This window comes from Rhodotorula toruloides, assembly GCF_000320785.1.
Source record: "Rhodotorula toruloides NP11 unplaced genomic scaffold Scaffold6, whole genome shotgun sequence".
Taxonomy (NCBI): Eukaryota; Fungi; Basidiomycota; class Microbotryomycetes; order Sporidiobolales; family Sporidiobolaceae; genus Rhodotorula; species Rhodotorula toruloides.
This window is the reverse complement of record NW_015622966.1, coordinates 417,907-439,886: the sequence shown is the minus strand read 5'-3', so window position 1 is coordinate 439,886 and position 21,980 is coordinate 417,907. Positions and strand designations below refer to the sequence as shown.

The 21,980-nt window shown below is 62.8% G+C and overlaps 5 protein-coding genes across 5 annotated transcripts; 3 read left to right on the top strand and 2 right to left on the bottom strand.

Annotated features, from left to right (window-relative positions):
* Window positions 1–330: 330 nt before the first annotated feature.
* On the top strand, window positions 331–4,494 carry RHTO_07256 (uncharacterized protein; the record flags this gene model as incomplete). Its single annotated transcript, XM_016420914.1, has 4 exons — window positions 331–1,610; window positions 1,665–3,661; window positions 3,719–3,942; window positions 4,006–4,494. The coding sequence occupies 4 exons, from the start codon at window positions 331–333 to the stop codon at window positions 4,492–4,494; spliced, it is 3,990 nt and encodes a 1,329-aa protein (XP_016274641.1).
* Window positions 4,495–5,611: 1,117 nt separating this feature from the next.
* Window positions 5,612–6,457, top strand: RHTO_07255 (Phox/Bem1p domain containing protein; the record flags this gene model as incomplete). Its single annotated transcript, XM_016420913.1, has 2 exons — window positions 5,612–6,290; window positions 6,351–6,457. 2 exons carry the CDS (start codon window positions 5,612–5,614, stop codon window positions 6,455–6,457), a joined length of 786 nt encoding a protein of 261 aa, XP_016274640.1.
* A 409-nt stretch (window positions 6,458–6,866) lies between these two features.
* RHTO_07254 (DHX37 protein) lies at window positions 6,867–11,580 on the bottom strand (the record flags this gene model as incomplete). The annotated part of the gene is made up of 10 exons (XM_016420912.1): window positions 6,867–7,102; window positions 7,167–7,413; window positions 7,478–7,591; window positions 7,650–7,769; window positions 7,827–8,477; window positions 8,537–9,301; window positions 9,358–9,698; window positions 9,758–10,974; window positions 11,060–11,190; window positions 11,422–11,580. 10 exons carry the CDS (start codon window positions 11,578–11,580, stop codon window positions 6,867–6,869), a joined length of 3,981 nt encoding a protein of 1,326 aa, XP_016274639.1.
* Window positions 11,581–11,858: 278 nt separating this feature from the next.
* RHTO_07253 (MFS sugar transporter) lies at window positions 11,859–13,878 on the top strand (the record flags this gene model as incomplete). The annotated part of the gene is made up of 8 exons (XM_016420911.1): window positions 11,859–11,921; window positions 11,984–12,401; window positions 12,462–12,796; window positions 12,851–13,167; window positions 13,229–13,313; window positions 13,374–13,429; window positions 13,487–13,564; window positions 13,626–13,878. The coding sequence occupies 8 exons, from the start codon at window positions 11,859–11,861 to the stop codon at window positions 13,876–13,878; spliced, it is 1,605 nt and encodes a 534-aa protein (XP_016274638.1).
* Window positions 13,879–14,288: 410 nt separating this feature from the next.
* Window positions 14,289–18,459, bottom strand: RHTO_07252 (NADPH:quinone reductase Zn-dependent oxidoreductase; the record flags this gene model as incomplete). Its single annotated transcript, XM_016420910.1, has 4 exons — window positions 14,289–14,647; window positions 14,708–15,119; window positions 15,180–17,420; window positions 17,482–18,459. The coding sequence occupies 4 exons, from the start codon at window positions 18,457–18,459 to the stop codon at window positions 14,289–14,291; spliced, it is 3,990 nt and encodes a 1,329-aa protein (XP_016274637.1).
* Between the last annotated feature and the right edge of the window lie 3,521 nt (window positions 18,460–21,980).

Below are 21,980 nucleotides of genomic sequence, written 5' to 3'. Positions count from 1 at the left end.
GCTCTCCCACCTCACCCACCACGCGCTGAGTTGCTTGCACGGCGTACAATGGCTGGCTTAGACCCTCAAGCATACGCAGGACCTGTTTTGACGCGGCCCCAACGCCTCCACGCCTCGCTCCATCCTCATCAGCCATAACTCTCCAACGTCCACCGACTCGCTCCAGCGCTCCTGGCTGCTCCAGCTGGCCCAGAAACAACCGCTGAGGATCTTGCCACGTGCTGAACAGTGGCAGACCCATCCGCGGACTTGCCGCTCCGGCCAGCTACTCGCCTCGAACCCTCCCTTCACAAGCAGCAGCGACGCTGCTCTCGCTGAACTGAGCCGACCATGAAGGCGGGCGCATTTGGACGTGCTCCCGAGCGACGACAGGTCCAGCCGGGCGGGCGAGTCCTGCCAGGCATGTTCGCTTCCGCCCCCTCCAGCTCCCCACAACCGTCTTCCTCGGCACCCGCCAACAAACCAGCAGCGACTCCTAGCGCGGTCATGAGTCGATGGGGGAGCGGCGAGGGGAGCGGAAGTGGGAGATTCGGGGGCTCGCCAGGCGCGAACGGCAGTTCGAGGTTGGACAGGCTGGCAAGAGCGCGGGTCGAAGGCCTGAGCGGGCCTGAGTCGGCGTCTGAGGACAGACCGCAGCCGAAGAGCCTTGCTTCGAGCGATAGTATTGCTCGGGCGAGGCGGCTTGGGCTGAATAGACGGGCGAGGACGCCCTCGCCTGAACCGGAGGTTTCCGAGGAGGAGTACGAGCGGTCGCCTTCGCCTCCGCCTGTCCGCCGACAGCGAGCACAGTCAACATCAGCGTCGGCCTTTACTCGCACACGACCGCAAAGTCGCGCCGGATCGCGCAGCCCGCCCCCTACTCAGCATCGCCGACGAGCCTCTTCTCCTCCGCCTGTCGCGCCGGCTTCTCGCATACCTTCGCCTCCGCTTGCTCGCGAGTCTACGCCGCCGTCCCAGACTGCGCCCGAACAGCCTGCGCAGGGCTTTCTTGGGTCGCTATGGGGACGGGCGAGCCAGCTGGTTAGCGGCGCGACGGGCGCAGCGCAGGCGAACGGTGTCAAGGAGATCACGCCGGCCCGCAAAGACTCGGTGACGTCGGACATGCCCGTTCCCGAGTCGCATGTCACGCCGTTCGAAGCGGCAGCCCGAGGCGCTGAGGAGGAGAACCGGAAACCAACTCGACCCCTTGTCGTCCCGCCTCTCGTCGCTGCAGCTCTCGCGCCTCACGAAGCCGCATCCGTCCAGCCTGCACTCCTTCGCACACAGTCGGCGCCAAACCCGACCGTCTCGCCGATCACCTACCATCGCCCGACTTCGCTTCACGCCCGCGATAGCCAACGCTCTTCGACTAGCCGCTTCCGATCCCAGCCAACGCCCTTCGACTGGCTTGACCCGCACAGCGACCTGCCGCTCGAGCCGTACTTGTTCTTGCGGACCGGGGCGGAGAAGGCTACAAGGCGAGGTGGAGCGGGGAGAGCTGCAAGGGCCCCGCGGCCAATCTCTGCCATCGCTGCGGATCAGGCGCATCCGTCGAACGCTTACACGGCGGCTGCTGCTGCAGGGGGGATGGCTGGAGCGGCATCAGCTGGTTTAGTCACTTCGCCCTTCTCGTACGTTTCTCGCACTTCTTCGCGTCGGTACCGACTGACGCATTCCTCGTGCAGTGCGCCTGGTCACGCCGCCACGACGCCGCTGCACGCACAAGCCGCCTTTGCGCCACCGCCTCTCGTCCCGCCTCACTTCGTCTCTACACCTCCCCCTGCCTTCGCTCCGGCCGCTCCGGCAGCACCGATGGCCGCACCCCCTCCGCCTTCCCACCAGCCAACCTCTGCACCGCCCATTGCGCCTCCCACAGCTGCGGCTCAGCCTCAGCCTGCACCACAACTGTATGCTCCCGCCGTCGCCGCTGCGATGTCGGCTGCTCCTCCCGCGCCGATGGTCACCGCAACTTCCTTCGCGGCGCCCGACCCGCCTCCGCTCGTCGCACCTGCGTGGCAGCCAGTATCGCAAGTCGCGCAGCCTGCGCCTGTCGAGTCTCATTCGACGGCGGAAGCAGCGGCAGAGCCGCTTCCGGGGTACGCAGCTCCGGCTGAACAAGGATCACACGGAGGCGCGACGAGGACGACGAGTGCGGCTGCAGGGCGCTTGGCTGCGAGCGGAACGGCGGCGGGAGAAGGCGAGCCTGTCGAGCCAGCTTTGCCTCGTTCCGCTGCAGGTCCCGATTCGCTCCCAGATTTCCCTGCGCCCGCTTCGACCGCCGCGCCGCCTAGCGGCTATCCGACGACTTTGCCGACCTCGGCTGCGCCGATATCTTTCCCCAGCTACGGTCCGCCTATCCCCCCTTCCTCCTCGCCGCATCCGCCGCAAGGCGTCCCGCAACCCACGGCTGCGCTTTCGACACTCCCGCCTCTCGTACCGCCAGCGTCCTTGTCCAGCTCCGCGGCACCAGCGGCAGCTCCTGCGGCGGTCAGTCTGCCTCTGTCCGCGTCAATGCCGACAGTCCTTGCCGCTCCTTCTGCCGCGACGACCGCTCCGGCTCCAGTACAAGGAGGCGCGCCGCCTGGAGGCCCCGCTCTACCGACTCTCCCCTCGCTCTCGCGCCTCTTTTCCGCAGCAGTTCCACCGACTCAGCCGCCGGCGTCTGCGGCGCCTCCTGCCTCGAAGGCGGTGGCCACCTCGTCACCAACAACAGCTGCGTCGTCTCCGGCTCAAGCGGGCGACCTGCCGCCTATGCCGAAGCCGCGCCCGATTCCTGAAATTTCGCCGCCGCAGCCGCCAGTCCCGCCCCTCGCTCCTTCGTCTTCAACTGTTCACACGGTACAGCAACCTGTCCTGTCTTCGCTCAGCCTGCCTGATCCGCCTGTCTCTTCGTCTCCTGCCGCCATCTCACAGCTCCGCAGCGGGCCTGCGCCTCTTCCTCCGTTCGTCCCATCGCCCCTACCGCCGCCTCTGCCGCCAAAGCTGCCTGGCTACGCTGCGCGACAGGGTGCGAATACGCCGGTGCCTTCTAGCGACGCGGCGGCACCGCTGGTCTCGTTGCTGGCGGTGCAGAACGCGTCTCTCGTAGCGGAGGGATCGACTGCGTTCCACCAAACAACGCCAAGCCCAGCTTTCACGAACGCCGTCTCGCTCGCCTCTAGCACACCGCTTCCGCCAAGTCCCGCGCCACCCTCGTACGAGACGCTTCCATCTCCTAGCTCGCCGCCTGTGTTGGCCGACTCAAAGAGCCTCCTCGTGCCGGAGTTCCCTGAGCCGCAACGTAGCGACGTCATCGACAGTGCCGCCAATTCCGCATCTCGCGGCGAGACGAGCTTGCGAGTCGCCAGCATCGTCGTCGAACCTCCGACTCCCATCGGGCCGCGACCTTCGCTCTTCGCGCAGGAATCGCTACCGTCTGAGTCAGTGGAATTAGCAGTAGAGGGCGAATCGAACGAAGCAGGGCAGGTCGAGGAGGTTGAGCCGACGCCGGCACTTCAGCCCCTCGAACTGGGATGGTCGCTGCCCGACCTCGGCAGTCTCGCCTTCAGCCCGATTGCAACCAGCGCTGCTTGGGACGATGCCTCGGTCGCGCTTGCCGAAGGTTCCGTCTTCGTTTCAGACGACAAGGTGGCGGATCCGCTGCCTCTGCCTGAGATGAGCGACAGTCCAAAGGGCGAGGATAGTGCGTACTCGAGCGTTCTATCTAGCGTGCTCACCGTTGACGTTTTGCGCCGTGTAGCGGAAGACGGGCCTGACCCGCTCGACGAAGCTTTCGACGCCGTCACAGCCTTCGCTTCCTCCTTCGCCCAAGCCGACCTAGCGCGTGCGGCACAGGACCCGAACCATACCGAACGTACGGAACGGTGGCTACAGCGACAAGGGGTTGAGCGGCGGCCATTGAGCGTTGTGCAGGCGGCGTCACCGACGGATGAGGCCATGTCGCGGATGGTCTCGAGTCAGGGCGTGAGTTGCGGCATCTGCGTCGTCTCGCTCAAAGAGCGGACGCTGACGAAGACCTGTCTACAGTCCCTCGCGCCAGGCATCTATCGCCCTCAAACCGCCCCACCCGCTTCTGTTCCCGTCGGCCTCTCGAGCTCGACAGCAGCGCCCGTGCCACCTCTACCCTCGACTTACTCGTCGACGAATGCAGCCGCTCGTGGCGTATCTCTCGCTACATCGCTTGCACGGTTGGCGGCCGTGTCCGAGCGAGACTCGTCAGACACGCTGTCTGCCGAACCGCCTTCTCCGCTCGAGACGTCGGTTGGCGCGGTGGGTGGCGGGCAGGTGGATCGTCCTCGTGCACTAGACGGCGGCGACGTCGAAGCAGGCGAGGGTTTCTGGGTCCAACGCAAGGTGGAGCGGCAGGTTGGGAAGGTGAAGGTGGAGCGGGACGAGGCGGAGGCTCCGGCGCTTCCATTGATCGCGAATGGTGCGGGTGCGCCCGATGCACAGAAGGAGGCCAAGTCTGAGGAGGAGGAGGCGGCGGAAGTAGCGGCGCTGTTTGCCAACTGGTAACTTAGCGGTTGTTATCCATCTCGACAGAGTTTCTGCCCCAGCCTCCGCTCCTTGGGCAACAAACCCAGTGGATAATAGACTTGAGAAGCTGTAGCCCTTCGTCCAAGAATGGGCACAGTGCAAGTCCTCGCGCGACGGAGCGACGACGGCTGGTGCAGCACGCTAGGCCTTTCGTGGAGCTTGAACAGCAACGTATCCGGTCAATCTACATTCGAAGTATACTCGCAGACAGCTGGATGGTCCTCACCGTCGTTGTGGGAGGGGAGGACAAGCCCGAGCGAGGAAGATCCAACTGCGAGGACAAGCAATGAACGCTCGCCCTGGGTAGCGCTCGTACGTGTCTGTAGACAGTGCAGGCAGTTCCCTCTCTCTGCCAGAGTCCCGATGCTGCTGCAATAGGCGACGGAGCAAAAGTCACATTCCAGCAATTGATATACGTTAAATTTTGTCCGCTTCTCAACAAAGTCCGCGTGTTCTAGTGGTCATGATTTGGTTCTCACATTCACATGTTGATCAGCCGAGGTCCTGGGTTCGAACCCCAGCGTGGACAAGCTTTTTTTCCCCCTCCAACGCTCGACGTCGCTTCCTGTCGTTCTCGCCTCGCACCGGTTATTCTCTTTTGCTCCCGCCGGCTACTCGCCTCGCGCAGGGCATTGGGCGGCTTGAATGGAGGTGTCAGTAATCCCGTCACACGACGAGGCGCACCACACCCGCCGCCCTCGCTCCGCTCCACTCGATATTGCGGCGTTTCCCGCTGCCCTGCGCTCCTCGCAGTCTACTTGGTAGACAGACCATGACCCGTGCAGATGCAGCGAGCAGTCGCATGTAGCTCGAAGCACGAGAGCGTGAAAAAGCCGAGGAAGAAGCTGACCTTCTCAAGCGCGCCCTCGCTCTGCGCTCTCGCCATCCAAGCTGTTCGCTGGATCCAGTCGCGCCGGGGCAGCCGCCTAGAGCACCGATAAGACAGCTGCGGCGGCCGCAAGGCCGTACTGCGCGACTGCGCCGCCATCTTTCGCAGCGTCCCCTCATGACTCCGCTCTTCGTGACTTGATCCAGCTGCTCAAAAGCGCTGCTCTCCGTCGCTTTCTCTCTCTCCCTGCATCGCCTACGCTCTAAGATGACTTCCGTTATTGTCAAAGTCACCCTCCCTCCCGCCAGCGACGCAGACGACGCCATCACCCGCTCCCTTCTCCTTCCCGCCGAGCCCGCTCCTTCGTGGAGCGCCCTTGCCCGCCTCGTCCAAGACCGTTTCGGCCTCAACGCGACCCCCGCCGCCCTCACCTACATCGACGGCCAGGAAGACGAAATAACCGTGTCGGCCTCTGAAGAGGTCGCCGAATTGTGGGCCACTGCGTTTGACGACGGCCCGCTTTCCCTCAGCATCGGCCCCAGTCAGACCCGCGCTTCGACGATCGACACCACCACCCTGCTCGCATCGGTTCGCCACGCCCTCGAAAGCAACCCGTCCATGGCACATGACTTGCACAGTCTTGTCAAGTCTGTTGCTGGACCCGGCAATTGCTCTCACCACTGCAAGGGTCGCCTATCGTCTCTGCATGGCTGCCACGCCCACAGGCGCCACGGCGAGACGAACGGCAAGTTTGGGCGGAGGCGCGGCGGGCGTGGCGGCGTTGCTGGCTTCCGAGGCCGCCGTTCAGCTCACCACAGCTTCGACTGCCCCGACGAGTCTTCAGGATCCGAGTCGGAGACCCTCGACCAGGCCTCGGACGGCGAAGGCCCGGCACCTCTTTTCTCGAGGCATCACGGCGCGCACCACGAGCAGGGGAGGCATCGCCGTGCGCCCTTTCCTCCTCCTGGTTCTCTCAGCAGCATGGCTGACTTTGTTGGATGGCCAGACCGCCCGCACCACGCTCTTGGCCCACCTCCGCTGTTCCCTCCTCCGCCACCGTTGGCCTTCGGCGGTTTCCCGCACCCTCCGCCCTTCCACCGGCGCTTCCCGTGACGATGGCCCCCCTCCTCCTGTCTAGGAACGTCCGGCCTGGCACCTCAGGTCGCAGCCTTCGCCGCCCTACCCCAGAATCCTCTGATCTTGACTTTGCGGCTGTCGAACCTGTCTTGTAGAACCCTGCTGTAACTTTAGGCATTGTAGCTTACATAATGCGGCGAGACGAGAGTATCCAGGAGCCGTTGGCGGGATCTAGCCTGAAAAGAGAGCAAGGGAGACCGCGGATGCGCAAGAGAGGAGGGCGAGTCTCAGCAGGCGCGCGAAGCATCGCACTAGTCGACGCATCAGACTGGACTCAGTTGTAGAAGCAGGGTCTTGAAGTGGCTGCGTCGGGCGAGACGAGGAAGAACTGGAAGACGAGGCGGAGGGGGCTGCGAATACAGTGCAAGTATGGGCGGCGCTGTTTCTACTGCAACAGCCAACGTCCGTTGACGAGCTTCTGCGTCATCTGTATCGGCTTCAGCTCGACGCCGACGCCTGGTCCGAACCGAGGAATAACGAAAATCTGTCGAGTGTCGCCTGACAAAGCTGAAGAGGCAGCCTTCGCGGCAATGGCCTGTGCGGGCGTCTCAATCGGTTTGCTGAACGTGCACATGGGCCGGCCGAGGACAGGAAGCCAGGCAGGGTTGACCTTCGTGATGGCTGCGAAGAAGGGAGAGTGTGTCAGTCGGGCGGCGAGCGAAGAGAGGATCAAACGCGAACGCACTCTTCAGCCAAACCTTGTGCGTCCGGTGGAGTTCGTTGAAGACGATAAACTCGGGAGGCGGGCCGTGGAAGAGGTTCGAGGAGGGGTGGATGAAGAGGTCTTCCTCGAGGCCGAAGGCGCGGTAGGGGACGCCGCGTGTCGAGGGGACCTTGGCGTATGAGAGACTGCTCGACTTGTCGGCTATGTCTTTCCTGATGGCGACTTGGTCGATGAAGGCGGCCGTCAGGAGTTGGCGGAGGACCTTGAGCTGCGAGTGAGGCCGAGGGGGTCAGTATAAGGCGCGAGGGAAGTAAGGCGGAGTGTCGACGTACCTGCGTCTCGTTCGGCGGCGGAAGCTTAGGGACGAAGCCGGCGTCGGTGCCGGGGAAAGTCGACGAAACGATGCGGCTGATCTGGGCGCGAAGCTTGTGGATCTCTTCCATCGCCTGCGGAGTATCTTTAGTCAGCGGGCGAATCAAAGGGTCAGGAGTTGGATGAGCGCACCTTGGTCCGCACAAAGTTGGCCTCGCAGAACGACTCGCACCCGCCTTCATACTCGTACGCGCCGACGACGCTCAGAAGCTTGAAGACGTCGCTCGTGTCCTTGCCGAGAGCCGCATAGCGCTGCAAAGCGTACCTGTAAGCGAGAGGAGCGGTAGAAGACTATTGAAAGGGACGCACCTGCTGGACCTGGAAGAAGGCCTTGCGGAGGAGCTTGCGTTCCTCCTTCGCCTTGATCTCCGGATCCCGAATGTGCGCAATCTCCGCCCGAGTCAGGGTCTTTTCCGGTTCGTCCACCGCATCAGCCGACTCTTCGTCGTCGCCAAGATTCGCCTCGCGGATGAAGGGGTCTCCGACCGAAAGGGCGCAGACGATGGCGATGACGTACGGCAAGCAGCCGTGCTGCTGGCCCGCGACAATCATCTTCGAGAAACGAGGGGAGAGCGGGAAGAGCGCCATCGACCGTCCGAGAGGCGTGATCTTGCCTCCGACCTTCGAATCGACTTCGGCAGGTTCGAGGGCGCCGAGGTGCACGAGCGTCTTCTCGGCTCGTCGGAGGGCGTCGCGGTCGGGTGGTGTCGGGAAGGGGAAGTTGGCGACGGCGTCGATGTTCATGCTCTTCATCGTGAGGACGATGCCCTCGATCGGCATGCGCAGGATTTCGGGCTTGGCGAACTGGTCAAAGTGCTGCTCGAAGACGGCCGACGAATAGAGCCGGTAGCAGTGGCCGGGGCCAGTACGACCCGCACGACCGGCGCGCTGCGCAGCCGAAGCCTTCGAAATCCAGTCGACCTCGAACGACTGGATACCGCTCGCGTGGTCATACTTGCGCTGCGGAGCAGGACTGAGTCAATTTCCGCCAAACAGATGAGTACAGAGACTCCACGCACCTCCTTCGCACGGCCAGTGTCGACAACATATTTGATGTTCGGGATCGTGATGGCCGTCTCCGCGACGTTGGTCGCGACAACGACAAGCCGGTGGCTTTCGGGCGGCGGCTGGAAGACCTTCATCTGCTTCTCGGTCGAGAGGAGCGAGTAGAGCGGGAGAATGTGCATCGGTTCATCCGTGTCTTCCTCCATGTCGATACCCTTGAACGTCTCGTCGTCCCCGTCAATGTCCGACTCGAGCGCCTCGTCGTCTTCCTCGTCGACATCGTAGACGCCGTCGTCGACGTCGGCAGCGAGGTCGCGCCCTTCGCCGAGGTCGACTTCCTCCGCCTCGAGGTCATCGCCGATCTCGACCTTCCCGCCTCGCAGCTTCAAGTCCTCCACCTCTCGCTCCGCCTCCTCGTCCTCGTCGCCATCACCGTGACCTCTCGCACCCTTCATAGCCGCACGCTTCACCCGCTCCTTCCTCGCCAACACCGCCCTCGGCCCAAACTTCTTCTCCAACCGCTTGACCAAACTAACGATCTCGTTCTGCCCCGTACAGAAGACGAGCACGCCACCAGGCGGAAGACGGGCATGGATGCGCGCGACTTTCTTGTAGGCTTGCTCGAGGTAGTCGTGTGCTGTTCGGCGGGCGAAGTGCAGCGTGACGGGGTGCTGGCGCGCTGTGATGTGTAGGACTGGAGGGGGCTGGGCGAAGAGAGTAGGGTTCTCGGCAAAGTCGGCGACGCGGAGGGTGGCGGACATGATGATGAGGCGGAGGGGCTGCGCGGGGACAGGTCAGAGGAGGTGGAAAGGGAAGAATGGCCGAAGAGACTCACCTTCGCACTGTCCTTTCCCGCCTTCCACTGCTTCTCCCTCAGCTTCGCCACCCGACTTAACACACCAATCAAGACATCCGTATTGACGCCCCTCTCATGCGCCTCGTCCACCACGACCACACTATACTTGCTCAACAGGAAATCGGCCGCGAGTTCGCGTAGCAGAACACCGTCGGTCATGAAGAGGAGCTTGGTGTCGGGCGAGGTGGTGGAGGAGTAGCGGATCCGGTGCGCGACGAGGGAGGAGGTTGGGGCGAGGTTGAGTTCGGTGCGGACGCGGGCGGAGGTAGAGAGCGCGGCGACTCGCCGCGGCTGAGTGATGGCGACCATGCCGGGGTTATCTGCGCACACGGGGGCGATCAGCTCATCCCGCTCGAACAAGAGAATCACGACGATTCACCGCTCTTCGAATCTCCAAATCCAGCCTCCCACAAAAACTGTCCAATCTGCGTCGTCTTCCCCGACCCAGTCTCTCCACAAATCACCACGACCGCGTTCCCGCGAATCGCGGCCATGACGCGATCTTCCTCCTTGACGACCGGCAACTCTGCTCGTTGGGCTTCGATCTCGGGCATGCGAGTGACGGGGACGTGGATCGTGCGTTGCGGAGGGAGGGTTGGGAGGTCGGAGGCGGGAAGGGGAGCGCCGAGGGGTCCGGTCGTTCCCTCGGGCAGAGGAGCGGGCGCGACGCCTGAGCCGGCGGGCAGAAGCGGCTTGTACGTCCCGTCGTCGGAAGCTGCCGTCGTCGAGGTCGTCGAGTCGAGCCCGGCGGCGGCGAGGACCTGCGCGTCTGCCCAGGCCCGGAATGAACCCCGTTCTCGCGGTGGTCGCCGTACGCCATCCTGCTCTTCCTCGCTCTCCGCCTCCTCTTCCTCGTCGTCCTCGCCGTCCTCTCCCGAATCCGAGCCCTCCGCCGCCGCTCCACTCTCCGCATCCCGCCCCTCACCCTCCCCATCAACCTCGATCCCGCCCCACTCCTCCTCCTCCTCCTCCTCTTGCACATCCACGTCTCCCTCCTCCTCTCCTTCGCCCTCCGACTCCTCCGAGCTGTCGAACTCGCTGCTTTCCTCCTCCTCCTCCACCACCTCCTGCTTCCCCTTGCCTTTGCCCTTGATCTTGGCCTTCGCAACAAGCGCCCTCATCCGTCCCTTTTCCTTCGGTTTCCTCCTCACAACCGTCACAGTCGCGCTCGACGCCAGCGCGGAGCCAACCGCCGGCGCTTGGGCGGGCGTGAAGGAGGTGGAAGAGGTGGAAGCGACCGGCTGCGAAGGGGATTCGACGACTCCGACTGCGCCAGAAGGGTTGAAAGGCTGAGTGTGCTTTTTAGCTGAGGCGGTTGTGGCAGTCGTCATGGCGAGAGCCTGTTGAGGCTTGACAAACTCCCTCTCCAACTCTCTCTCCTCCTCTTCCCCCCGCTCATCCCTCACCTCCTCCTCCTCTTCCTCATCGCTCAGATGAAGTCGGCCCGCATTGGCGCGCTGGAGGATCTTCTGCGCCCTATCGCGCCGGGATTGTTCGACTGCTGATGCGTGCGAGAGTTTCGAGGCTTGCGAGAGGAATTGGCGAGAGCCGAGGGAGGAGGAGGAGGTGAAATTCAGGGACTGGGTTTGGGTTTGGCTGTGTTCCGATGAACGCATCCCCGCATCAGCCTCATATCGCCAGGAGGCGAGGACGGGCAGAAGGAGGAAGAGCGTAGACGTACGCAAGCGAGGCAATCAAGTCTTTCCGCTGCTCCTTCTTGAGTTTGCGCTCGATAAAGGCGTCGAGTCGCTTCTTCTTCTTCGCGGACATCTTGGGCTCGTGGTCGGATGTGCCGGGGGCGGAGTTGAGGAGCTGTTCGAGGGTGAGAGGAAAGGAGGGAGGGTCAGCACGGCGATGCGAGCGACTGGACTGGGTCATCAGCCGAGAGGGCGCAGGTAGCACAGCGCAACCTTCCCAGCAGCGTCCAGCCAGGCCAACTGCATCGACAGCCGTCCGCTCGTCTCCTCCACTTCTTGAGCGAGATTCGCTCCCTCGTCCGCCCTCGCCCCCGTGCGTCCAGCTTGACCAGTCCTAGCGACTCACCTCGTCCCTCTTCCTCTTCCTCTGCAGTGGGTCAATCACGAGCGCGTTCGAGTCGTCTTGCGGTTCATCTCCCTCGCCGACTGTCCTCGCCCGCTTCTTGCCCTTTTCGCGCCCGATTGCGCGGCCCTTCTGGTTGTAGCGTGTTCGTGAGTGGCCCATCCCAGCTGGCGGTGGCACGGAGCAGCCTGGAGCAGAGTGAAGTGCGAGCTTGGTTGCGAAGAGCACCGCCCCGCTCATTACCTCTTGCAATACACTTGGCAGTTGTAATGAGTTTGTAATGCAATACAACTGAATACACTTTCAGCTGTAATACTCGTTTGTATTCGGGTGAGAGTGCTCCGTCGCTCGAGTCCGCTCCGCCGCGCATCTTCACGCTCTCTCGCTCAACCTCGCTCTCCCACCTCGCTGGGACACGCGCAGGCGACGACGACGCGCTCATGAAGCTGTCGCCGACGACTCGCGTCGTCAGAAGCGTCCTCGTCGCTTCCATCGCCGCCTTTGTACGCTTCCCGTTCTCTGCGTCTCTTGCCGCACGGAGCTCACTTTCTCGCTCGCGCTACAGCTCTTCGGCTTCGACACGGGCACAATAGGCGCAGTCACAGAAATGCCCAGCTTCGTCGCGACCTTCGGACACTTCTCGTCGACCGTGCGAGGAATAGTCGTCGCCTCGATCCTCCTCCCCTCGACCCTCTCCGGCCTCGTCGCAGGATCCGTCGCAGACCGCATCTCGCGAAAACACACCATCGCACTCGGGGCGGCCATCTTTGCAGTCGGACAGGCAGTCTCGTGCGGGAGCGTCAGGTCTCTAGGCATGCTCATTGCCGCGAGGGTCGTTGCGGGACTTGGAGAGGGGTTGTTCCTCGGGACCGTCGCCGTCTACGTCGCAGAGATCAGCCCGAAGGAGATGAGGGGGCGGATGATGCTCGTCGCTCAGTTGGCGATCGCGAGCGGCGTCGCGAGCGGTTTCTTCGTTTGTTTCGGTGCGTGCCACGCTTTTTTCCGCACTTCCGGGCCTTCAACTAACTCTCTCGCACCCACAGGCTCCGCACGAATCGACTCCTCCCTCTCCTGGCGCCTCCCCTTCGCCCTCTCGACCTTCCTAGCCCTCCTCGTGACCCTCCTCGCGCCCCTCATCCTCCCCTACTCCCCCCGCTGGCTTCTCCTACACAACCGCCGCGACGAAGCCGAACGAGTTCTCGACCTGCTCGTCGGGACGGGCGACGCTGTCCAGGATGAACGGAGGGAGTTGATGAGTGTTCCCCGAGTCGTGAAGGGTGGGAAGCGAGCTGCGTTCGTGGAGATGTGGAGGAGGGATGTTTGGTGGAGGACGACGTTGGGGGCGCTATTGCAAGGCATGCAGCAGCTGTCGGGCATCGTGCGTCTCCCACTCCCGGCCCTTCCCTCTCGGGACTAACGCTCGGTCGCGCAGGACTTTGTCCTCTTCTTCGCCGCGACACTCTTCAAACAAGCCGGCCTGAGCGGCACCACCTCCTCCCTCCTCGCGGGCGGCGTAACAGGCGTCCTCATCGTCTTGACCACAATCCTCACCCTCCTCTGGGTCGACCGTCTCGGCCGCCGAACAATCTACATCGGTGGCGGCTGCGCAATCAGTGCGACGTTGGTCGTGATTGGAGCGATGTATGCGACGGGAAAGGCGGGCACGGAGCGGGGAAAGTGGGTCGTGGTGGTGATGATTGAGCTGTTTGCGATTGCGTTTTCCGGGTCGTGGGCGGTCATTACGCGGTTGTGAGTCCTTTGAAGGCTCCTTTTGTCTCTGAGGACGTTGCTGACCGTACTACGTCCGCAGATACGCCTCGGAGATCCAGCCTTCGAAGACTCGAGCCGCTGCCGCGTCCTTTTCGACAGCCATCAACCAGGCCATCAACTTTGCCGTGCGTCTCCGCCCTCATCCTCCCTCTCTTATCGTTCCTGGAGCTCAGGCATAGTCGCAGGTCGCCCTCACAGGCCCAGTCTTCCTTTCGAAGTCCCCTTCAGGTCCTTACTTCACGTGCGCCCCTCTCTCGCCTCCTTCGCTAGCACAAGCTAACGGAAGACGTGCGTGCAGCTACGGCGCTCTCACGGCCTTCGCATCGCTCTTCGCGTTCTTCTTCATGCCCGAGACGAAAAATCTTTCGCTCGAGTGGCGCGTCCACGTCCTCCTTCTCCTGTCCCCCTAGCTCTCGCTGACGAATGGACGAACGCAGCATCGACACGATGTTCTCGTCCCACTCGCCCACATCCTCCCTCTTCGGCTCCGTCCCCCTCGCCGTTCCCCTCCCCTTCACCACCCACCGCGCGCGCCGCCGCTCCCGCCGCGACTCGGAACATATCCCCGAAGTCGACGATGGAGAGGTGGATGACGAGACTACGCGGGTGGAGAACGAGGTGGAGAAGTTTAGGAGGGAGGTCAAGTTGGGCGTCCCGCCGGCGGAGGCGGAGAAGGCGGTTACCGCTTAGAGCGTCTCTTGCGCCTTGTATCTTTCTCTGAGTTAGTATCGACTAGACTTCCGTTGCAGTGCCCTCGTTGTTGTTCTTAGATTCGCCCGGCCTCCCTCGTTCGTTCATAGACTTGCATCCTCTTCCCTCGGTATCCCAGCAGCATCAGTCTCTCATTGTTGCATCACCCTTGCATCGCGTTCTCTCCATTCCAGAGCAATATCCGACGACGACTGTGCATTGCGAGACGATTAGGCATGCGAAGGGAAGAAGAACGTCTATGGAAAGGGTCCTGCGGAAAGCGAGTGTTGTTGCGGGTGGTAGAGTAGGGTACGACACGTATGTACAACGTGGGAGAGGGTGTGTAGGTTGCGAAAGATAAGTGAGAGAAAGGGAGTCGGCCGGATCGAGAGAAAGGGAGTCGGCGGGCATCAGACCTCCTTGACGCGTACGACAGTCGCGTCCTCGTCCGCCTCGTTCGTCTCAAACGTCCGCCGTGCCTCGCTCATGGGGAGGACCTTGCCCATCCGTGGCTTGAGCGCCCCAGCCTCCGCCACCTCACGGACTTTGTCAAGCGTGTCGCGCACCGCTTCAGGCGCGTCCGTCCCGTCGACTTCGACCTTCCAATACGCGATGCTCTTCTTGTCTTTCTTGAAGAAGGCGCGGCGGAGCGAGCGGATCGAGGTCTGGTAGTCGTTTGAGGAGGAGGTAGAAGAGGCGGTGAGCTCGTCGCCGACGGTGGTGATGAAGCTGCCCGAGCTGTGCAGGATGCGGCGTGAGGCGTCGTACACTGCGCGCGGACTCTAGGTCAGTGACGGCTTGTCGACGAGAGGAAAGAGTTGGCACGCACATCGTCGACCGCCGATGGTGTCGATAACCGCATCGAACGAGCCCTCATGGATCGAGTTGAGCGCCGCCAGCGGCTCATCCCGCAACATGTCCGTCGCACCCGCCTCGCGACAGATCGTCTCGGCATCCAGTACATGCAGCGGACACTGCGCGACCATCCACAAGTCTCGCGAACCCGAGACTCCGGGGCGGTAGTGGTGCGCGAGTTGGAGGCAGAAGTAGCCGACGCCTTGGTGTGCGTTGAGGACGAGAACTTTCGAGCCCTTGGGAAGCTGGTTGCAGAGCGACTGCATGATGAGCATTGCGGACGTCGCGGCGGCGGGAAGGGCGGCAGCGAGTTCGACGGGCAGCGAGGTGGGCGCGAGCGAGACGTTGTCGCGGGGGAGGATGACGAGCGAGGCGAGCGCTCCGGACTGTAGAAGCGGGAAAGTCAGTCAGCCACCCTCCCAAGGATTTCCGCGAGCGGTACGCACCCTCTTGAGCGGGCTCAAACCCCACACCAAGTCGCCCTTCTTGACCCTCGACACCGCCGATCCGACCTCAACGACCTTTCCATACACCGCCCGACCCGGCACCCACCCCGCCGCACCACCCGTCTTCGCAAGCTGCCAAACCCGCTCGCGGTCCCACCTATCCACGCCGACCGTGATAGCCTCGACAAGCACCTCCTCGGTATTGAGGCGCTTGCGGAACGCGCGACCGTCCATCGACTCGTACACGAGGTCGAGTGAGGGCTCGAATTGCTTGCTTGATGAGGAGAAGGCAAGGTTGGCGTTTGACGAGCGGCGGAAGAGACCGAAGCGCCGGGAGGACTTTTGCTTGCCAAAGTCGGCGCGGGGCGAGATGGCGAGGGCGGTCATGGCGAGGTCGACGGTTGAGGGAGGGAGGTAGCTCGAGAGTGGGCGCGGCTGGACGGACGAGGTGCGAGAGATGACGGATGGTGCGGGAGATGCGACGGCTGTCGAGACTGGCGGAGCGGGGGGAGGAGGTTCGCGGAACGACGGCCGCTCGATAGCCGAGAACGACATAGACATTGGACGAGGGGTCGGACGAGCGACGACGGACGAGGCGGGCGAGACGGCTTCGGGTGATTCGTACGCAGAGTGGAACGATGGAGTCGGTGACTTCGCGCGCTCAGAAGGTGGCGCAGAGGGCGGGAAGATCGGTCGAACAGGCGGAGGAGCGGAGAGGCGAGCGGGATTGCGCGGTGGTCGCGTCGGCGAGAGTTGTGGTGCGCTCATGATCGACAAATCCGACAGGGCCGAGACGGACTTCGCATCGTCGTCGACCTGGCGCGGGAACAGCGGCGCGAGGGCGACGTTGCGCAGAGACGAGGGCCGTCCAGGCGAAGGCGTCCGAGGCTGATTGACAACCGCAACGACGGCAGGCTGCTTCGTCGCAAGTGAAGACGCAAGTGGCGGCTGGATGAGCTTGCTGAAGCCTCGAGGCTTCGAAGCAGCTGCAGCGATCGCTTCGAGGTCGTACTCCATACCACCGACGGACGAGCCCTTCGACTTGGCCGACGAAGTCCTCGACGAGCCTGGACGACTGGACATGAGCGACGTCGAACGGATGAGGGGCGACAGGGCTTTGAGGTGGTCGCGGTCGAGATCCATCGAGCGAGTTCGGCGCGTCGTGCCCTGCCCCGATGAACCGGCGCTACTCGGCGCCAGCGACGAAGTACGCGAGAGCGGGCGATCAGGCGAAGCAGCCGGAGCAGGCGACGCCGTCCTAACCGACCCAGCGGGCGACTCGGCCAAACCCGAACCCTTCTTGACCCAAGCCGGCGTCGCCGCCTTCACCCGCTGCAGGCGCTGCAACTCCTGATCCTCTGCCGCTGCTTCAGCCTCGGCCTCCGCATCTTCCGGCATCACCTCGAGTATGTTTGCGCGCGAACTGAGCGTCTTCGTGCTCCTCGGCCTGCCCAGGCTCGGACGTCCCGATCCGCCGCTGCCTTCCTGAGCGCGCAGTTGCTGGACGGTCCAGTGAGGCGGCGGGACGACCTGCGACTTCGATGTGGGCGAGGGGTTGGAGACGAGCGGTTGGATCGGTTCGCCCAAAGCTCGGATGCGCTGCAGCCAGTCTGGGACGTCGGTGGAGGCGAGAGTCGAGGAAGCGGAGATGTCGCTCGAGGCGGAGAGGTCCGAGTGTGTAGGGGATGAAGGGCGGACGTGCGGGTCTGTCGATGAGAGGGTGGAGCGAGCCGACTTGGACGACCGGACAATCTCGTACGTCGCTTCGGGCTCGACCGAGCGCGACTTGGAAGGCGACGAGCCGTCCTTCGACTTGCGCTTCGACGGCGAGCGCTTGACATTGACGAAGTGCGGGAGGACCGGTTCCTCCTGGTGATCCTGGGGAGGAGGCGCGACTTCCTGCTCCTCCTCCTCGCTCTCCTCTTCCTCCCCCTCCTCCTCGCTCTGCACATCCAAATCCACACTCCCCCTCACTCCAATCCTACTCTGCTCCGACTCTGTCCGGGTCAACTTCAACCTCGGAACCTTGACCACCTCCTCTCCCTCTCCCTCCCACTCTGGCGAAGGAGAGTCGAGCGCGGTCGTGAATGATGCGTTGTCTGTTTCGAGACGGGCGAGCGTGGGACGGGCGGGAGAGGTGGGAATGGTGGTGGTGGTGGAGGGAGAGGAGGCGAGAGCGAAGAGTTCGTCGACGGAGTAGAATTTGCCGGGGATTGGGGCGGGAGGGGCGGCGGTTGGTTCCTGCAGGACGAGAAGCGTCAGTCAGCGTTTGATCGTGAGAGACGGACGAAGCGCGACTCACAGGCGCCTTCTCCCCCGCAGGTTGGACCATCTCCTCCAGCCTCTGCGCATGCGACTCCGGCTGAGCCGTCACGACCAACTTCTCACTCTGCTTCGCTCCCGGCTGTCCGATCCTCGTCGACGCGCGTTTCTTACTCTTCCGAGGCTTGCCATCGAGCGAAAGAGGCGGGAGGACACCGTGAGGCGTTATAGGTGTTGTAGGAGGCGAGGAAGGCGCGGAAGAGGCGGAGGAAGTGAGGGAGGGAGTGGTGTCGTCTGAGGGTGGACTGGCGAGGCGGGATTTCGAAGGTCGGGTTTGGGAGGAGGACGTAGCGGAGAGTGCGGGAGATGAGGGATACGAAGGCGAGACGGACGAGTAGCGCCTGCTCGTGCGCATGCCGTCGAAGCTGGAGGAGAACGAGGTCGGGATGGGCGGGAGGTTGTCGAACCGACTCGATCCCCTGCTCTGGCTGCTCAAGTCTCCTTCCGACCGTTGTCGCGCAGGGACGTTGTAGCCGCTGCCGGTGTCGCCGTCACCGTACCGATCCTTCTTCTTCTTCCTCGTCCGGCGAAGGGCGTCGTCCCCTCCGGGCGCAGACATGGACGTCCTGACCGACACGCTCCCAAAGCTCCTCCCCGACCTGACGCTCCCCGCCTCGTCACCCTGCGAGTCCGCACTGCGGACAGAGGCCGTTCGGCGGTCGATTCCGAGCGATTTGCCGACGACACTTGGGGTATGGAGGCTCCTCGCTCCGCCTGTCAGGCCTCCTCGTGCGCCGTATGCGCTCCATTCCCACTGACCGTTGACCCATGCCGGTCCAGCAGTCGTGTAAGCCGAGGAGTTTGAGCGGTCCGAGGTCGTGGAGCGGAGGGAGGAGGGTCGTTTGCTCGGTGAGGAGGTGGACGGGGCGTGAGAGGGGCGGGTCGAGGGGTCTGTGTAGATGGATTGGTACGAGCGGGTCGGTTCCCTGAGGAGGGTCTGGAGGATCGAGGGGCCCATCGCTCGCTCGCTTGCTCGTGAGATCAAGTTGGCGTCCGCTCACGTCCTTCGCTCGAACTGGCGTGGAGTCCCTGTGCAGTTGCGATGCTGTTGTAGGAGAAGGACAGGCCGGTCAGCGGCGTCAGAGAGTGCGAGTGGGCTGCGAGGGGATCGACGCACGCCTGTCCCCTTCGACTTGTGCGACCGAAGACTGATGAGGCGGGTGGGCCAGCGACGTCCGCCTGTTCTCCTCCGTAGCAGTAGCAAGCGTGAGTAGCCTAGCTTTGTAGCGTATTCGAACGAGACAGCAGTTCAGGTGGAGTGAGGGAAGCGAGAGAGAGCCGGACTCTTTGCCTTGCGGGATGCGATCGAGCAGCAAACCATGACGCACAGGGTCACTAGAAATTATTGTCACAGCGCACACTGCAAAGTGTCAAGCTCGCTGCAGAGTCGTGCGCTGGTCTCTTCGAATCGAAGGGCGTCGAGGGGCCACTCGGAGAGGAGGTCCAAGGGAGAGGAGCAAGTCTGTCAACGAACGACAACGCCAGGCAAACGCCAGGGCTGAGGCAATTCGCATCTTTTCCATCCAGTGTACCGCTTGAGTGAGAGGCGAGAGTTAGGGGAAGCTGCAGAGAACGCGGGAGGAAGGAGAAGCGAGAGGCGAGGGAACGGAAGTCGAGGGGGGAAAGGGGAAAACGACGAAGGGGTGCGCCCGAATGCGCGTCTAGCAGACCAAAACGATGGGGAGGAGAGTAACAAGGAGACAGGAGAAGAAGAAAGGGAAGGGACGGGAGGCGGGCGGGAGAGGGAGAGGCGGATCGTCGTCTCGAGCGAGGCTAGCGTGGCGCCGACCTCCTGTCGACGAGTGCGTAAAGCTGCGACGCGTCCGTTGTGATCCTATGGCTCTCGTTACTATCGAAGGAAGAGGCAAGAGCGATCTTTCCTCGCACCTCCTCCTCCCGCTCGCTTGAGCGCCTGTCGAAGTTGTCGAGGCGCGGAGTCCTCCGAAAGCCGCCGCTCTTGGTCTCCGCTCCTCCGAAGACTCGACAGCATTCGTAGCCGTGCGACTTGCGGCTGTTCAAGGAGGGTTTTGAGGAAGCGAGAGTTGCGAAGGTGGAGGGGAAGGTGAGAGTGAGTGAACGGTGTCAGAAGCCGCAGGTCGGTATAGGTTGGCGAGATGCATGAGTCTGTACAGGACGCAGAGGGGAGTGACGGGTCAGCGCGCAAGTCCAGGTGCAAGCTAGCTGCAGCGAGGCGGAGCTGGTCGGGGCCGTCTGAAGCTGCGTCCTGCACTCGCCAATTACCTACCTGTCCATATCGTGATGAGCTCGATGCGAGGGCCGCAGCCTAGTCGCAAGACGAAGGCTAAGAAGTCTCGAGGTTGGCGCGCAAAGAAGGAACGCGTCCGAGCGGCTGGACAGCAGCGATTGAGCGCATAGAGGCGGAGATGATGAATGCCGCGTGCAGAAAAGCAGTATCGGCATCAGGTGGAATGCGATATACGGAAGGAGAGCGAGCTGCGTAAGTTGAGGAGGGGAACGTTGGCGCAAGTCGAGGAGGGAACCGCCTAGACCGCAGCAGAGCACCTTCGTCTCTGGCGTGTGCTCAGGGAAGCCCGCATAAGCTGCGGAGGAGCGCAAGCCTCGTCAGCAAACTTCTTTCTCCTCTTCGACCACCAAGTCGACCAAAAGCGACAGTAGGACGGAAACAGGACGCACGCAGGTCCGCATACTGGTCCTCCTGGTAGTGCGAGCCCTGCTGAGCCTTGAACGGCGGTGCTGGCTGGGTAGGCGGGTGGATGAGCTGGATTGCGGTGAGTGAATCAGGCGAGACGAGGAGGACGGGCGCCGGTGTGCGATTGGGAGTGAGTGGTGCTAGAGCGTATCTTGTCGGGATGAGCAGCAGTTCTGAGCGTCCTGGAGGTGTGTAGCTGAGCAGGCGAGGAGCGGTCGAGGTGAGGCGGGCACTCACTCTGCGGCACTGGACTTCGCGAACGAGCGCCCGTCTCACACCGACCGGATGTTCGCAACTCGCTCACCTCCTGCTCTGTAGCCTCGCTAGTCTGATTAGCTACTGACAGCGCTCAAACGACGCGATCCCGCGCCACTCGCAACTCGCTGCGCCGCCGAGCACACCGCCGAAGACGTCCCAACTTCGATGGCTCTCGCTCGTCCCGCAGACCAGGCGCAGGGCTAGCAGTGCGTCCGAGAGCTTTACAGAGCTGTTCTGAGCCTGCTGACCGAGTTTCAAGCATGCAGAGCTGCTGGATACCACGACCAGCGCAACCTCAACCTCCTCGACTCGCATAGCTGCCGCGTCGGGTCTGGCAGCGACTCTCCCAGGTTCGAGAGCCACGTCACCCCAGTTTCGCCCTGCCACGACCTTTTCGCCCTTCCCTCGTTCGTTCGCCCTGTTCGACCTACTTGAAGGACTCGCGCTCAGCTAGATCAGCAACAGACGAAGACAAGGCTCTGAGTGCGTTCCTCTATCCTCCCAGCAGTGTCTGCAGCGGGAGAACGAGGTGGGGTGTGTCTGCGAGGCGCTCGCTTTGGCAGACGGAGGACGAGGCGGGCGGCTCGCAGGGCGCAGGTCAAGATGTGGGTGTCGAGGAGGGTTGCACGGGTACTCGACAGACTCTACAGAGTCACGGGAGTACGCCAAGCTTTGTATCGAGGCAACTAGGCGCCTGTGCGACGAGATCCGGTCGGTCACCAGCACCCGCCCATACCTGGCACCTGAACGAGCGACCTACGGACCCGACAAAGACCCCCGTCTTCACCAATTGCCAAAGCTGACCTCGTATGAGCCTACAGATACTTTCTGGGTCATCAAGCTCATCTCGGTGCGTTGATCCTCCCGATGCGCTCGTAGCGAAATTGACAACTATCGTTCGCTCTCGCAGTCTCGCCAATTCCGCACTGTCTCTACTCTCATCACCAAGTCGAACGTTCAACATCACCGCCGTCGCATGAACGGCGATGCTCTCGCTTCTCTTGTCGACCCGTGGCCTTCTTTCGACGCTGTACCCCCCTCTTGATGATACGCCGATCCCATACGCTTCCGCCACTCCCCGACTTCCGCCAACTGTTTGAGTCGGCAGCGAAAACGCCCAACAGTACCTCCGACCCGCCAGTTTCCCGCGACTCGCGCCGGTTCCATCTCTTGCGACCCTCCACTCGCCACGTTTTTCGTCCCTCACCAACTCGAAGTCATTGCCGTACAACCTGCAGGACGGAACATTCTGATACGGAAATCTCGGTGAGCTTCGCGCTGACGGCTGGCTCAGTTTATTCGACGGGAGATAGTGCAAGGGTTGCAAGCAATTGACCTGGGTCCCGTCTCGCTTTCCTCGCGCAGAATGAACGTCACCTTATTGGGTACATCGGTCGTCGTCGTCGACTTCGCCTGAGAGACGGCAAATGCGGCTGAATGAGGCGATCTTCTCGCCTCCTCGACCTACTTGTGCGGCTTAGCTGGCTGCGAGCGGACCAATGCCGTGCGCGAGTATTGTACTCGTCTACGCTGCAGCATCGGTGCGTTCT